Source organism: Perna viridis, chromosome 1 (genome assembly GCF_037379345.1).
Source record: "Perna viridis isolate PV_CMFRI_1.1 ecotype Kerala chromosome 1, ASM3737934v1, whole genome shotgun sequence".
Taxonomy (NCBI): domain Eukaryota; kingdom Metazoa; phylum Mollusca; class Bivalvia; order Mytilida; family Mytilidae; genus Perna; species Perna viridis.
Window position 1 is genome coordinate 19,734,594 of NC_142445.1, and position 15,522 is coordinate 19,750,115.

The 15,522-nt window shown below is 33.3% G+C and overlaps 1 protein-coding gene across 1 annotated transcript in view; it reads left to right on the plus strand.

Annotated features, from left to right (window-relative positions):
- The window catches only part of LOC148627660 (uncharacterized), a 30,757-nt gene extending 21,498 nt beyond the window's left edge, over positions 1–9,259 (plus strand). Inside the window, exons 2-4 of the mRNA XM_088576767.1 lie at positions 4,368–4,463; positions 4,869–4,981; positions 8,935–9,259. Coding sequence (XP_088432893.1) covers positions 4,368–4,463; positions 4,869–4,981; positions 8,935–9,141 — 416 coding nt within the window. The 3' untranslated portion in view covers positions 9,142–9,259. The remainder of the gene's footprint in view (positions 1–4,367; positions 4,464–4,868; positions 4,982–8,934) is intronic.
- The last annotated feature ends 6,263 nt before the right edge of the window (positions 9,260–15,522 follow it).

Consider the following 15,522-nt stretch of genomic DNA (forward strand, 5'->3'; position numbering starts at 1 on the left):
CGTAATCAAAACTAGTAGTTGTCTTTTATTTCAAAGATTTCGACTGCACTATCTTTGATTTAAGGATACATTAAGAGAATATCACCAAAAAAGATTTCACAAGAAAGTAAGTTGCCTTTGAGTCACGTCTCATTTTAGGCCAGAGAAAAAAGAAATATGTCTGATTCAGGTAAACCAACCAGGTGATGATTTATTTATTGCTTACACAATTATGAAACAGAAAATACTTGTACCGTATGCCATATTACAAATCTATTATTGTTTTTGTTTTTATAAATCCAATTCAAACAAGATAAAACTGTATTAGGAATAAAACATGGCCATTGAACATCAGCTGCATTAAACAAAACCTATAATACCAGTTGCAATTCAGTCATTACTTTCCGATCGTTTGTGCTTATTAGTTTTACGGAAAAATAATACCTGATCCGAAATATTAGAAATGTTTAATTGCATTGCAAATCCCTTTAATCATTGAATGTAATTAACTAGAATATTTGATCTTTATTCCATAATTTCATTAAACAATTGGTTCTGTCACTTCAATCAAAACAGCATCAAAAAATTAATGTCTTACATATACAGTTTAATTTATTACTTTGAAAATAAGTTATTGCTGCATATAAAGGTACAAAAGGGAAATTAAGGATACCAGGATTCAAACGTAAGTAAAAATAACACAATAAAAAACAACGGCAAGACAGGGAGAATAGAGACACACGCAAAAAAAATGCAAAAACAAAAAAAACTTGAAATAACTAAAATTACGAGTACAGAAAATTGAAAAAAAGAATTGAGCAAGCCGGATTTCACTAAAAAAAATTGGGAGCATGGAATAGGTGCAGCAGTAGGGTAAGCTACCGGCGAGTTGCTCATAAAGCAGTATATGTAACAAAATGTCCTGTTGCATTAATTCTTCAAATACTTGTTTAGTGCTTATAACTTTATTCCTGATTCAGGAAAAAAAATTACTTGCACTAAGGAAAAATCCGACTGAATGTCTCTTGATTGAAAAATATCTCAAAAGATTTCTAAGAAAGGCAATTCTAATTTTACGTAAGGCTTCACTTTTATAACATTTGTAAGAATTGAAGTTAGATGAAGATTGATTCAATTTCACATTTCAGTATCACATTTAAGAAATGTTTCCATGGATACATGATAAAATTTAAATATTTGAAATAGCTATGAGCTCCACGAACCAGTATATCAATTTCTCAATTATCTTCTGTGAATGCCTACTTTTCCATATCAATATGACTATTTGTTTAATTTCAATATCAGCTGTCTGTCCAAAGACACGTTAAAAAATCACCTGCTATTTCAAAGATGGAAAATACTTTACGTAATTGATGATAATTGATTTTTAACTTAGTCTACTTATCTACTTTACTACCATTCCAGTAATTGAATAAATATGCCTGTGACTTTTGAAGTATCGGGTCATGTTAAATTTCCGAAAGAGGTTACCCGTATATTTAAATTTCTCAGAGTTTCTACAAAGTTTAGTAGAAAACTGTTTTTACCTCAGGCACGTCTTGACTTGAATTAGTTCTCATTTTTTTCATAGTTTCCGCTATATAGATGACATATTATCTTTAAACAATCCTAATTTCTGGGATTTGATACATCGCATCTACCCAAAAGAACTTGAGATAAAGGATACTACAGACACTGTGAAGTCAGCCTCATATCTTGACCTACACTTAGAAATCGATGGTAAAGGAAAAATATTGACCAAAGTTTACGACAAACGTGATGACTTTCATTCAGAATTGTTAACTTTCCTTCCATCTGTGGCAACATCCCTTCGGCTCCTGCGTATGGAGTGTTCATATCACAACTCATACGTTATGCCAGAGCTTGCCGAAACTACGCAGACTTTTGTATCGCGCTAGAACTCAAACAAATAGGCTTCTGGAACAAGGTTATGTTGCTACAAGATTGAAGTCATCACTACAGAAGTTTTATGGTTGTCATCATGAACTCGTAGATCGTTATGATGTATCCATCAGCACCATGAAAACTGATGTATTCAACGGTTCATAGTTTTCCTTTCCTCGTTTGTCTACCCCGGACTTGACTTTTTATGAGCAACTCGGTGGGTGTTTCTAGAAAAGCAGAGGACGCTTAACCTACCTGTGCACCTGGTCCATGCTCCCAGTTTTTAGTGGAGTCCGAGTTGCTCATTTACTTTTGTTACTTTGTATGTATTATTTTAGTTACTTTATGTTCTTTGTTGAGAATGTCTGTGTTCCATGTCTGGTCTTTGTCTCTGGATTACATTCTTTTGAATACGGCGATAACCTTGGTTCCCTTGATTCCTTTTTCTATGATGCAAATTATATTTCAATACGCTAATAAAAGTTCATATGTTGAAAATTTAAAATTTACAATTCAGAGTGGAGAAGTATATTAAACTACCCCAATTTGAAGGAGAATATATATTACACCATGAATTTGCTTTACTTCTCTCAAATCATTCTTTTTGTAACAACTGTTTCGAAATTTCAGATTTTAATTTTAAGATAAAAGCACGTGATCAAAATGTCATACAAAAGGGCAACCATGTGGCTTCTTCCTACCTTTACGGTGTACGTGGTCCATACTTCTAGTTTTTAGAAGAGTCCAGGTTTTCATTTTATTTTGTTTCTATGTGCGTGTTATTTCATTTGTGTGTGTGTCCATTTTCGTTTCTAATCGTTATCTCTGAATAATGTGATTATGTTTATTTTTTTTATTACCGTTCGGATCTTAGTTCCCTTGACTTTCCCTTTCTTGATATTTGTTCTTTTGTGGATAAAAAAGATACATTTGCTATATCTTCGTCTCTATTACTTTGTGACTTTTCAGTTCTGTGTTAATCATAACTTCACCGTCTATCGTCGCATTAATATCCGGAACAATGTTCAATATAGTCATATATATATCAGTGGAAGAACATCATTGAACATTAACTTTGAAAAAAATAATACGTTTCACGAGATAAATACAATATGATGTTGAATTTGCAATCAATGTGGACAGGATAGATAACTGTGAAGTACAATGCTTTATTATTCTTTCAAAATGATTTATGTCTATTAACCAAGCTATTAGCAACATATTGTATTCGAGTTGTTATGGCTTCATTAATTTAAGGCAAACACGTTATTGCAAGAACGTGGACTAGTTAACCTAGTCAGGTGTCAATATTGTAGAGGAGTAATTTTCAATTGTATTTGTTTTTAGCCAGTTTTATTTTCACTTTTATGGTTATATGTTACTTTAGTACTTGAAATATTTTGACCGACTTGTTTTCGTCGATGGATTTAATACGATTTTTATATAAAAAGTTAAATTAAGTTTGGGCAAGTTTCCTTCAGTTTTTCTAGTACAAAGTGTTACTGTTTCATTTTGGTTTTTTCTTGAATTTACCCCTTTGAATTCAATGTTTGATCTTTTGTTGTTTTACGTAGTGTGACCGTCATATGTAGTACTTGTTGTGACAGCAAAATTACAAAAATGTCAAAATCTTGTTATAGAACATTCACTTCTTAAACAAAAAACAGAAGAAGAAAACAATCACTGCTGTTGCAAAATCTTGATTTGTTTCTAAGTATTTACAATATATTTCAAATTTCACAATCACATTGTACAAGGGGGATAGAGGGACGACTTGTTGGCTTAGAGTCATGATTATGTCTATCTATCACGCAAGCAAAAAAAATAATTGATTGATTGTTGGGGTTTAACGCAGTATTTTAGCTATATTCAGGCGATGAACATGAAATGGATGATAAAATGAACATGAAAAGATGATGATGAAATGGAAAAAGGGATGGGACACAAAAATAATAGAGTCGATACATTTTGATTGCCACAAGATAAAAGGAAGGGATGGGCAAGGTCGGGCTATTTAGCCCCCTGTTGCGGAGCGCAAAAGTTCCTACTCTTATCGAATACCACAGCAAGGTTCTTTAACGTGCGAGGAACGTGGCATCTTTCCCAACACGGTGCACCACTATGGTTTGAGTCAGGTTTTCCGTATTATAACCTGACAACCCCAGCATGTAACATGCCAGGGCTATCCCATTCCAACACCTGGGCACACATCCCAGTTGCTCTGTGGACAGAGCGCCTAGCCCCCGGCTATGTTTCTGAGCACTATTTAGTTGCCTTTTACGACAAGCTTAGCGCTGCTGCAGGCCTGTTATTTTAACACCCGGACGTGCACGGGGCAAAATAACATCCTGCTCAACTTGTCTGACTAGTGCAGACCTGTTTGTTTGATTTAACATTCTCGTCCTGAAAGACATGAAATATCTGTCAAAGAACTTTGAACCACAAGCAATCAAAAATTTTATACCTGTAAAATGTATTTTCAGGGTATGCTACTCATGTCCACAAACCAGATGACCGAGTTATATTAGTGTACTGCGTTGAGTTAGAGGAGTTGGTTACATCGACAGAGTGGGTAAATTGTGAGTTTGTTATGAAACAATTAACCAAAGATTTCACTTAATAAAACCGTACTTTTACATAAATGTTTGTTTTGAATTTTTTTCGTTAGACGTAAAAAAAAACACTTTCTTACAGGACAAACACAATCAATTTGGTAATATGTATCATAGTTAATTCCATCTTTCGTACCATGAAAGTGTTCTACATAAATAACTATTGAAAAAAATGCTTACCAATATTTTAAATACATGTTCAAGTTTTTGTTAGTATTTATTTTCGTAATATTAAGTCTTATTCTGTTACTTTATCGCATGAAAGCATTTGTTTGGCATGACGTATTTATATCTTCTTTTTTGTCAATTTATTATTTTTTCAAAATGAAATGATAATGTTGATGATATACTGATGTCCATAAGTGTTTTCAGCGGAAGATCCAAATGAAGACTCTGTTGACGAGTTTAAGTCTATTTTGAATCAAGAAATAAAGAAAGTTCACGCAAAATTAGACGAATTCAAATCGTGGTTGAAAAGATTACAGGTGAATGCTTAAAATACGTTATGTTTATGATCCTCAACAGAAATTAAATGTCCGATATATTTTCTTTTAGCTATTTTTATATCAAAATGTAACCATTGTTGACTGTTTAAAGAGTAATCAAGGGAACCAAGGTTCTAGCGGCAATCAAAAGAACGTAACCCAGGGACAAAGACCAGACATGGAAAACAGACATACACAACAAAGAACATAAAGTAACTAAAATCATACACACAAAGCAACAAAACCAAATCAGCAACTCGGACGCCACTACAAACTGGGAGCATGGACCAGGTAGGTGCACCGGTAGGGTAAGCGTCCACTGCTTTTCTAGAAACACCCGCCGAGTTGCTCATAAAAAGTCAAGTCCGGGGTAGACGAAAGAGGAAAGGAAAACTATGACGCGTTGAACAAATCAGTTTTCATGGCGCAGATTGATACACCGTAACGATTCAAAATTTCCTGATGACGACCACAAAACTTCTGTAGTGATGACTTCAATCTTGTAGCAACATAACCCTGTTCCCGAAGCCTACTTGTTAGAACACTAGCGCGATACAAAAAGGTCTGTATAGTTACGGCAAGCTCTGGCATAACGTATGAGTTGTGGTATGAACACTCCATACGCAGGTGCTGCAGGGATGTTGCCATAGATGAAGGGAAAGTTGACAATTATGAATGGAAAATCGTCACGATTATCGTAAAGTGTGGTCAATCATTTTCCCTTACCATCGATTTCTAAGTGTAGGTCAAGATATGAGGCTGACTTCACAGTGTCGTCTGTAGTATCCTTTATTTCAAGTTCTTTTGAGTAGATGCGATGTATCAAATCCCTGAAATTAGGATTGTTAAGATAATACGTCATCCATATAGCGGAAACTGAGATTAAAGGATCTAGCTAAACGATATTCTTTCTTTCGGATCAGATCAGCTATAAATTCTGCCTCATAAGAGTGGAGGAATAGGTCAACAAGTAGAGGAGCACAATTTGTTCAAATTGGAATGCTGACCGTTTGTTGAAAAACGCGTCAACCGGTCTGGACAAATATGTTGTCGATTAAAAATTCCAGCATTTTGTAAACATCTTTTTCTGTATATTTGGAAGATGATCTGGAATTATTTCTTACAAAGTTTGAGGAATCTCTACCAAGAACTATATATTTGTATCTAGATGTGCCATTTTTTTTTAGAAACAACGATGTTTTTAAGTCGGGATTTTAACTGAGTATGGAGAATAGAAGTATACAGTGTTGAAAAATCCTGGTTTTAATGTTATTATATTCTGATAATAGCCTTGAACTGATGGTCTCTAAGAAGATCTTTCGAATTTTTAAGGATCCACATTGAATTAATACCACTACGGAAGTAACAAGTGTTATATTAGGATTGCAGACCCTCTTTGAGTATAGAAGTGGAAAGAGAGAGATTTGGTGGTACATTTTGCAGATCCGTCTATGTAACGTTGTTTGTATGGATTCTTGTGGAGTTTAGGAATCCAGTATATAGACGGTAAATCACAATCATCGTCTTCGGTAGAGAGACCAAAAGAGGGTAGCACAAATTTATGGTTTTCCACAAAAAACTTAAACAAAAAAGATCTTGAAAAACTGGTGTAGCATTGACACTCATTGACCTATTTAAAAGTTTCATTCGTTTCAAAATTAAAGACCTAACGGCCTTTAACCACTCTTACAGAGAACCAATGTCGTCTTGTTCCCGTTTTATCCATTTTCTTGCGTAGTCCTCCACGGCATCCATTAGAACTTTAACGTTATAATTTCACGGTACTTGGGACCTTTAGAAATGAGATTACGCAGAGATTCGTTTTTGATGATGGTTAAATCTCCCGGAAGGACCATATTTGAATGGAGAGTTTTTGCAAGAACTGTCAAATGGTTTAGCCTTGAAGTCCTCAACCTATAGGTTCTGCCATATCCTTTTTATGATTGAAAATTTTGAATGCAATGGGTGAAGTATTGGAATATGAAATAATCCGTATTCATTTGCCTTTGAAATATGGGGGAATTTTGTTGGTAACGTTTCTGTGATAGAGGATGCTAGCCAAATTAATTGCATCTATACCTCTGTTGACAAACGGTAGTGGAAGAAATGATCGTTTTTCTTCATCTTGACTTTTCACACAAAGTGGTTTAAAGAGTCCGTGGAGGCATCATGTAATTTAGGTGATGGCCATGACTCTTTTCCCGTCTAGGAGTTTTGTCAAATAATTTCATCATATTTATGCTATTGTTATATTGGCTTGAAAGGTTTCATATACTTTTGATGTTATCATTGCATCCGTAAGGTATTGGAGTACCTAGTCTGCGTATCCATTACTCCTCTCTTTCCCTTCGATTGTTTTTACTTAGAACGGGACTGTTCGTTGGATGGTATTTTTTTCTAGAATACAAACTTTTATAGAGAGGATTGAATGATTTTGTTGATTAAAATGTTAATAAACTGTCCAGAATTTGGTGGTATTTATTCCCGAACTATGACCGCACATTCGTTTGTTTAATCGTTCTTGTGTTTCATCGACACATACTAGACCGCCTACGTTGCATTATAATCCATATATTAAGTTTGTTGATTTGCAACTTTAGTAATCGTGACTTCTTGTATGAAAGGTTTTGTTTGTAAGGGAACTAGAGAAGTAAGAGTCGGTTATAAGAATGTTACATGCTTTGCAATTTTTAATACAACATTTTGATATAGTACAATGTGGTTCGTCATCGTTAGTCAAATATATCATTTAAAGTGATGGAACATGGTTTGATTATTTTGAAATAGTCAGAATTTTTGTACTGGAATAGATGGTCTGCAGACTGAACGTGCGATTGGGTACTTTTTTTTAATTGTCGGCGCACTATCTATACCAGATGTGAGCGTGCTGAGACTCCATTTGGGGACACCATAGTCTTACAAGACAATAGTGTGTCCGATCTGCTGTCAAGTTCGGACCTTCTGATACTGGGCGACGTCCGAGCCAGTTTTTTTCATTCCTCTTGTTAAAACCATAAATAATAAAATTGTATTACTGGGTTGATGGTACCCTCGGGGACAAATTCCACCAGCAACTGTATCGACCCAGTTGTGTCATAGTCAGCAATGCGTGCTATTCTTCGAAACATACCTGTATTTGCATATTGAAGTGAAATCAATAACTTATTCTAGAAAAATAAATCTGCAAAGATCTTCACTTCTCTAAAACGTGTTATATTATTTTTTTCGAAAATAAGTACAAGAAAAGAGTCTTAGAAAACGCGAAGCGTTATAAATGATGAGTCCGTTATCTTTACAACATGGCATATGCATTTAAATCCAATATCATCCGAAGGCTAAAAAATACGATGTCTGAATACCTTCCTTTCTAATTCGAATTAAGGAGTTATAAATAGCTTGACTCCTATACCAAGGAATTGATTTTTCATGTCCCTATGTTCCTAAGTGTTGAATTTTTTATTTCGTACTGAGCATTGAACAAAACATTGAGTCCATTGGCATAGCATATATTACACATCAATATGCAATGTCTTTATGGCCTGCCTTTTCCCAAACAATTGATAATGGTCTGGCGGCTGGTGATATCAATGGTCTTAATTATTTCTGTTGTGTCTGAAATCCAAAATTCTATTGTACTAAACTAAACAACAACTGATGACTGATGCTGACAATGTTACTCTCTGAATTAATTATTTTGCATTGTTAGTTTGAAAATAGATCGTGCTTTCATTCTAATTCAATTTCTAAACACCGTTTTATGCATTCTATAACAGGTTGTAAACGACAAATAAGATTTTCAAAATGCACTAGAAGCAAATCAAACTTTACAACTGATAACTATAAAATATTTTATACCTTTAATTAAGTCCTCTGAAAAGGTTGATGTCAGAACTATAATTATTGTAGTTGGTTTAACGTTAATTATCTATATTTTCTTTGTAACAATTTTTCAGCTAAACGGGGTGGTAAGAAGTGTTCAGGCTTCAAAACCAGGGGAAGGAATTATTCGTGTGGCAAGAGAAGAAAATGCAACCATGATTGTTACCGGCTGCAGAGGGCTAGGTAAATTACGGAGGACACTTTTAGGAAGCGTAAGCGACTATATTGTACATCACTCAGATATTCCCGTTCTAGTATGCAGATTTAAAGATAATAAATGAACAATTAATTCTGACATTTCCAGATTCCTTTTCCGCTCACAATTGATTTTTCTGAGAAATATGTTTTGTCATAGTTCATATTCATTAGTAAATGTTGAATAAATGCATCCTTACTGGAGTTGTATGTATTTGTATGTCTAAATTAGTACCAGGGGTGTATTCAGGCGGGGGCATGGCGGGCGTGCACCCCCATTCCCCCCAAACAAAAATAAAAATGCAAAGCATAGGTTGTCAGAGGTAGATTTAGGCGGTTTTAAATTGTGACTTTAATTTCTCGCTAAATTTACCACAAAAGATATCGACACTGCACAAACTCTAGAAGAATATTACAAAAAATTAACCTAAAAAAATTCTAACTGTGCGCCCCCTATCAATCTAAAATCCTGAATCCGCTACTGGGTACTATTATTTCTGACAAGACACTTTTGACTATAAGGTCAGTATTATCAAGACCTTCGTTTTAATGGAGCTTTTCTTTGAAAAAAATATTAACATTACAAAGAAACACACACTTAACGATACTGCTAATGCGGCATGCTGTAGATCTGTTAAAGAATAGTTTCTGATCAGCAACAGTGAAGTTCTCTCAAAATAAACTCGTTCAAATCAACTTTATGTGGAAAAAGGCAGGTGATTGCAAATCTTACCACCTGAACTAAGCAATGAATTGATTTGTTTGTTTGTTTGTTTCGTTTCGTTTCGTTTCGTTTTTGTTTTGTTTTGTTTTGTTTGTTTTGTTTTTGCTTTTGTAAACAGCAACCAAATTCATCATGAAAACAGCATGAAACTTTTAAAGGCATCCTTGTTAAAAGAAACATACTTTTTCAGTATTGTTGGTGGCATAAATAACAGAAGATGATTTGAATTAAATTCACGTCGAGACAGAAAAAAAAAATTGTTTATTTTGATTCACTTGAACGGCATCTTAATTGATTAACGCCGTTTTGTTGTTAAAGTCATTATGTCATAATAAAATTAGATCATCTGTTCATCTTACCAGGTTCTGCTGTGATTGATTTGTTTAAAAAAGGACAAATATATTTAAAAAAATAAAATCAATAAAAATTGATCGCATCATTTTCTATTACATGCCGTCTTATCATATGTCAATAGAAGATATTTAATAATACCCATTGAAGTAGCTTAAAGGACAAATAATTATTAGGATAATAAGTGAACAAAACAAATTAATTAAAAACAAGAGGACCACAGAAAACTAAATAAAAATAATGACAAAAACCACAAAAGAAACTAAAAGTATACATACAGAGAAACGTTTAATTAGAACTCTGCCTAAAATCTTGGGAAAAATCCGGGTGCTCCCAAATGGTGAATAGTTGATGCTTTTATACACTCTTTGAAGGTCATAGGGTGTGTTCTATCAGATAATTATGAGCGATGAAGAACTAGAGAATGGAGGACTATATAGTTGATATTTTTTTCATGTACAATACCACAGGACTATTGAATATACACAAACAATTACGTGTCATGTCATATTGAAAGCGTATGGAAACAAACAAAAGACTATCAATTAAATATAATTATTATATAGTTGTCGTTTTAAAAAAGACAATGCATCAAGTACGAGTACACTGTCCGCTGCTTATCAAATGAAAATCTTTTCTTGGTCAAGTGTTACTTTTACCACGAATTAATTCGTTTGAAAGAATATGTTATATAACAGTCAAAATACAAAAGGCTCATCAATCAGTCAAGAACAAAATTAACTAAGCCTCGTAAATATTAATCAACTAAACAAACATATTTTAAGAAATGCTTTGTTAATATAATTTAATGTAATTGCAATACATACAAAAATTGTACAACTTATGCGAAATAATCAGTACATTTTTAATTTAGTACTGTCCGTGTATTTGAATAAAAAACAAAAGTTGAACAGCATCTTCTTTGACTTTTTAAGGCAAAACAAAAAAGAAAAAGCAATATCGTCAATAACATCAACATGGCAAGTCAGAATTGTAGAAAAAACATGCACTCTTCATTTAAATTAAACATTCATTATGGTGTTAAAGAGTCAGCCAATACATTTTTTAAAATTATTTTGAAAATATTACGGCAATGAGAAAGATAGAGTTACTTTTCTTTGGCTATTTTAGTATGAGTTTTAAAAAGTTCACAGTATGGGGATGTGGATTTAGGCAGTGGAAGTTTGATCTACCCGGAACCATGCTCCATACTTCTAAAGTTTTCTTCGGGTACTGTTTTTTGTGTGTTTTTTTTCCCTTTAAATCTATTGTTTACATGTATTTAAGGAGGTAAGCATAGGGTAAGAGCAAAAACTCTTGAAATCAGTGATATGTTTGTATCATATTCAATTTCACCAAAGTCTTTCAAGCTTTTCTTTGAAAAAGAATAAACTGAGTCCAAGTTACTTTGATGCTTACATGAGATAGATGTAAAATAGTGAATCCAATGATTTGTAAGAGTTGTGTCCCTTACCTTAGGTCTATCTCCTTAAAAATATCTCGACCTGGATTTACAAGAACAAAACTTATTGCATACACGAATCCATAGTGTGGTGTATTGGTTAAAAATTGTTTGATTTTTATACCAAAATCAGTTTTGTAGTTTAATATTTTGTTCACAAATGACTGACCAGACCAATATATGCACATGGACTACATTATTCAAATATGCAATTCTGATGTAAAATGTAAGCCACATGACTAGACAGGAACTGTTTAAACTAGTAATAGGCATTTGATTAATTTGTCAAACATTTCAATTCCGGACTTTCCGGATGTTAATGTAATAGCACTGAGTCTAGACTAAATCCAGGCATTTGGTCTATTATTGCGATGGAACGTACACATCTTCATAGAAGTATAAATCAGTGTCGGTCATATGGAAATTGAATGACACATGTTCTTGTAAGTGACATTTTGGATATGTCTGAATCAATATCAATCAACTCTTACTTATTAATCACGATAGGTTTCTTTAACATATGATTTTTTTATTTCTTTATGCCACTTGAACAATGACCAGATTACCATAAACAATCTTGACTAACGGTTCTCGCATTGTTAATTGTGGTCTTGTCCGCTACATCACTTTCCTTGCAGCAAGTGACCTTGATCTTTGACCAAGTGATTTGGTTAATACCAGCAAAAAAATCAAAAACAAGAAAAACATCAAAACATCTAAACAGAAGGGCAATTCATACATATCGAAAATCCAACACATAACAAGACAGGGACAGAAAGTCCTGCAAAATGTTAGCGGTTAAAGAATAGAAGACATAAATCAAACTTCATTGTTTATTTACTGTCACAATTGAAACAGGAGTACACAGGCAAATATTCTTTTCAAGTGAAATTCATGTTTATCCAGTTTCACATGAAATTCACGTAAACTTCACATGAAATTAACTTGATTTTCACGTGAAATTCCCTTGCTTGTGAACCATTCCGAACTTCACGTGAACTCTGTCACAAAGTTTATTTGCTCAGTTCGGATGAAAATCATGTGGAATAGTTTTGCCTAGCTGTGTAAACCAGAACTTTAGAACTTCACTTGAACACGTTCATCTCAATAACATATATACTTTACCAAAAGTAATATAACGAGTAACTAATCATTACCATTACTTAAACCGTTTCAATGATTTTCTTTATTACTCAATATTTGATATTTCATAGACGTTGTCAATGGTTGCAGCACTGCTATATTTTCAGGTCCAAAATATTATTCACTACAGAAATATCAAACTCAATTAAAATTATATTTTATTTTGTATTACTAGTCTTAACTCAAAAGAATTATAACAACTGACCCAAGGCGATAGTGGCTGGAAATGTAAGTGGAAAATGTTCTCCGTTTACAATAGTTACATTTTCCAGGCATCGGAAGCAGTCAAAGGGATGACACTCTTGATGATTCGTGAATCATATATTCTAAAGGAATATTTGAGCGTGGGTTTTTTTTGTGTATACTGAATAGTACCAGAGTGATGATAAAGCATTCAAAATAAGCCTTGTTCAAAGTTACGAATAGTGAAAATCTTATCCTGTAGAGAATACTTTATAAAAGACATCGACACGGTTACTTTAAGTTTCAAGTCTTTTTTTACAAGTAGCACTCCAGTTAAGAATCATGCAAAATGTGATACATGAATGGAAAGCCTACATTTTTTACTTTTTATATTTTTTTAAAATTCCTAAGTAAACAGAAAATAACGAATTTTTCTTGTTCATAAGATATACAAATTATAAAGAATGTACTGTAAAATTCAAAATTAATGGAGATAAATAAACCCTAAATACAATAAAAACATTGGACTTCCAATCTAAATCATCTTCTTACCCTACCGGTGCACCTGATCCATGCTCCCAGTTTTTAGTGGAGTCCGAGTTGCTCATTTACTTTTGTTACTTTGAATGTATTATTTTAGTTACTTTATGTTCTTTGTTCTGTATGTCTGTTTTTCATGTCTGGTCTTTGTCCCTGGATTACATTCTTTTGATTTCCGCAAGAATCTTGGTTCCCTTGATTACTCTTAGAGCAGACCGATTGGAATGTATGATAAAACCGTTCATCATATAGACATATAAAGCACCTTAGTAACAAATACAAAAATATGTAGCCTTTTAGGGGTGTATCACATCTTAAAGAATTTGCATGATATTTACAAAGACTTTACTTAAATTCGCTTTTAAATTTTGTTTGTCTTGCTTTGACTAACTTATTCTTATTTTATTATAAGGATTTCAATTACTTTGGATACTATTGATTTCACTTAAAAATGTTTCAATATTGAATTTTAATCTATATTATTAAAAATAAAGTATAGTAAATTCTTCTATAAATTTTCACCGGTACTTGTAATTTTTTTTTATTAAAATGGTATTGCTCCACCACCTTTTGTTTTGGAAATATAGTGTGTAAATTGCATTATGTCAAAATCAGATGGGTTCATCAACTGCCCTTAATAGATGTTTTCTTAAGGGATACCAATTTCAAATAATTGTCTATTCTTTGAACCTTGTTTTCGGAAAGAAATAGAGATAATCGACCCCTAACTGCATCTCTTCGTAAAAATTAAGTCACCTTTTTAGTTTTGCACTACATCGAGTCTTGCCTTTTTGATACTTGATCTTACTACTCCAAATCCAGTCCACTGGAATTGTAGTGACAACAACAACAACAAAACAAAAAACAATTCTACATAATCATCTAAATATACCGAATGAGATGTGGTAAAATTTTTTTATCGACAAAAGTGTGGTTGACGTGTTTTTTCTACAGAAGATCGGCATTCCAATGGGAATTAATTCACCGACTCACCGACCTACTCCGTCACTCTTATGAGAGTGACTTTATAGCTGTCCTGATCCAAATGAAGAATCATCGTTTAGCCAGATTCTATATATTTTTTGCTATATAAATGACGTATTGTCTTTAAACAATTCCAGTTTCGAGTATTTTATTCAAAGAACTTGAAATAAAGGACACCATGAAGTCAGCTTAATATCTTAACCAACACTTAGAGATTGATGGAAAAGAAAAAAACTCAGGGCAAAACTATACTACAAACACGGCGACTTCTTATTTTGTTTTGTTAACATTCCTTTTATCTGTGGCAACATTCCTTCAGCACCTGCGTATAGAATTTTCGTATCACAATCCAAACATTATTCCGCAGCTTGCTAATACTACGCAGATTTTTATACCGTGCAACACCTTTACAATTTGGCTTCTTGAACAGGGTTATGTTACTACAAGGTTAAGTTCATCACTACAGAAGTTTTGTTGCCCTCATGATGATAATATGGTATATCCATCTGTACCATGAAAATCGATTTGTTTACCGACTCATATTTTTCCTTTTTTAATTTCTTCTAGATTTTATGAGCAACTCGGCGGGTGTTTCTGAAAAAAAAAACCATGACGCTTAACCTCCCTGTGCACTTGAGACATGCTCCAAGTTTTTAGTGGAGTCCGGGTTGCTAATATACTTTTGTCCCTTTATGTGCGTTTATTTTTTGATATTTCATGATTTTATTATTTTTTTATGTAAGTCAGTTTCGCCTGTCTAGTCTTTATACATTGAATATACTCTTTTTTTATATCCGTTTAAATTTTGGTTCCTTTTAATTACACTTTAATATGTTCTGATCTGGCTGTCCGTAACTACGATCATTCTTCATTTATGTTTGTCTGTATGGTGTATGTTGAGGAGGTTCATGGAGAGAATTGGATGTTTTAATGAGTGAAGTCTGTGGTGTGTCTATTTGTATTTCAGGTCATTTTAGACATTGCATTAAAGAGATTGGTCAACCTTTATAGAATAAGCTAAATTTTATGCACCTGATCACATTAAGGAGATGGTGGTTATAAGCGTGTCTATTACTTTTA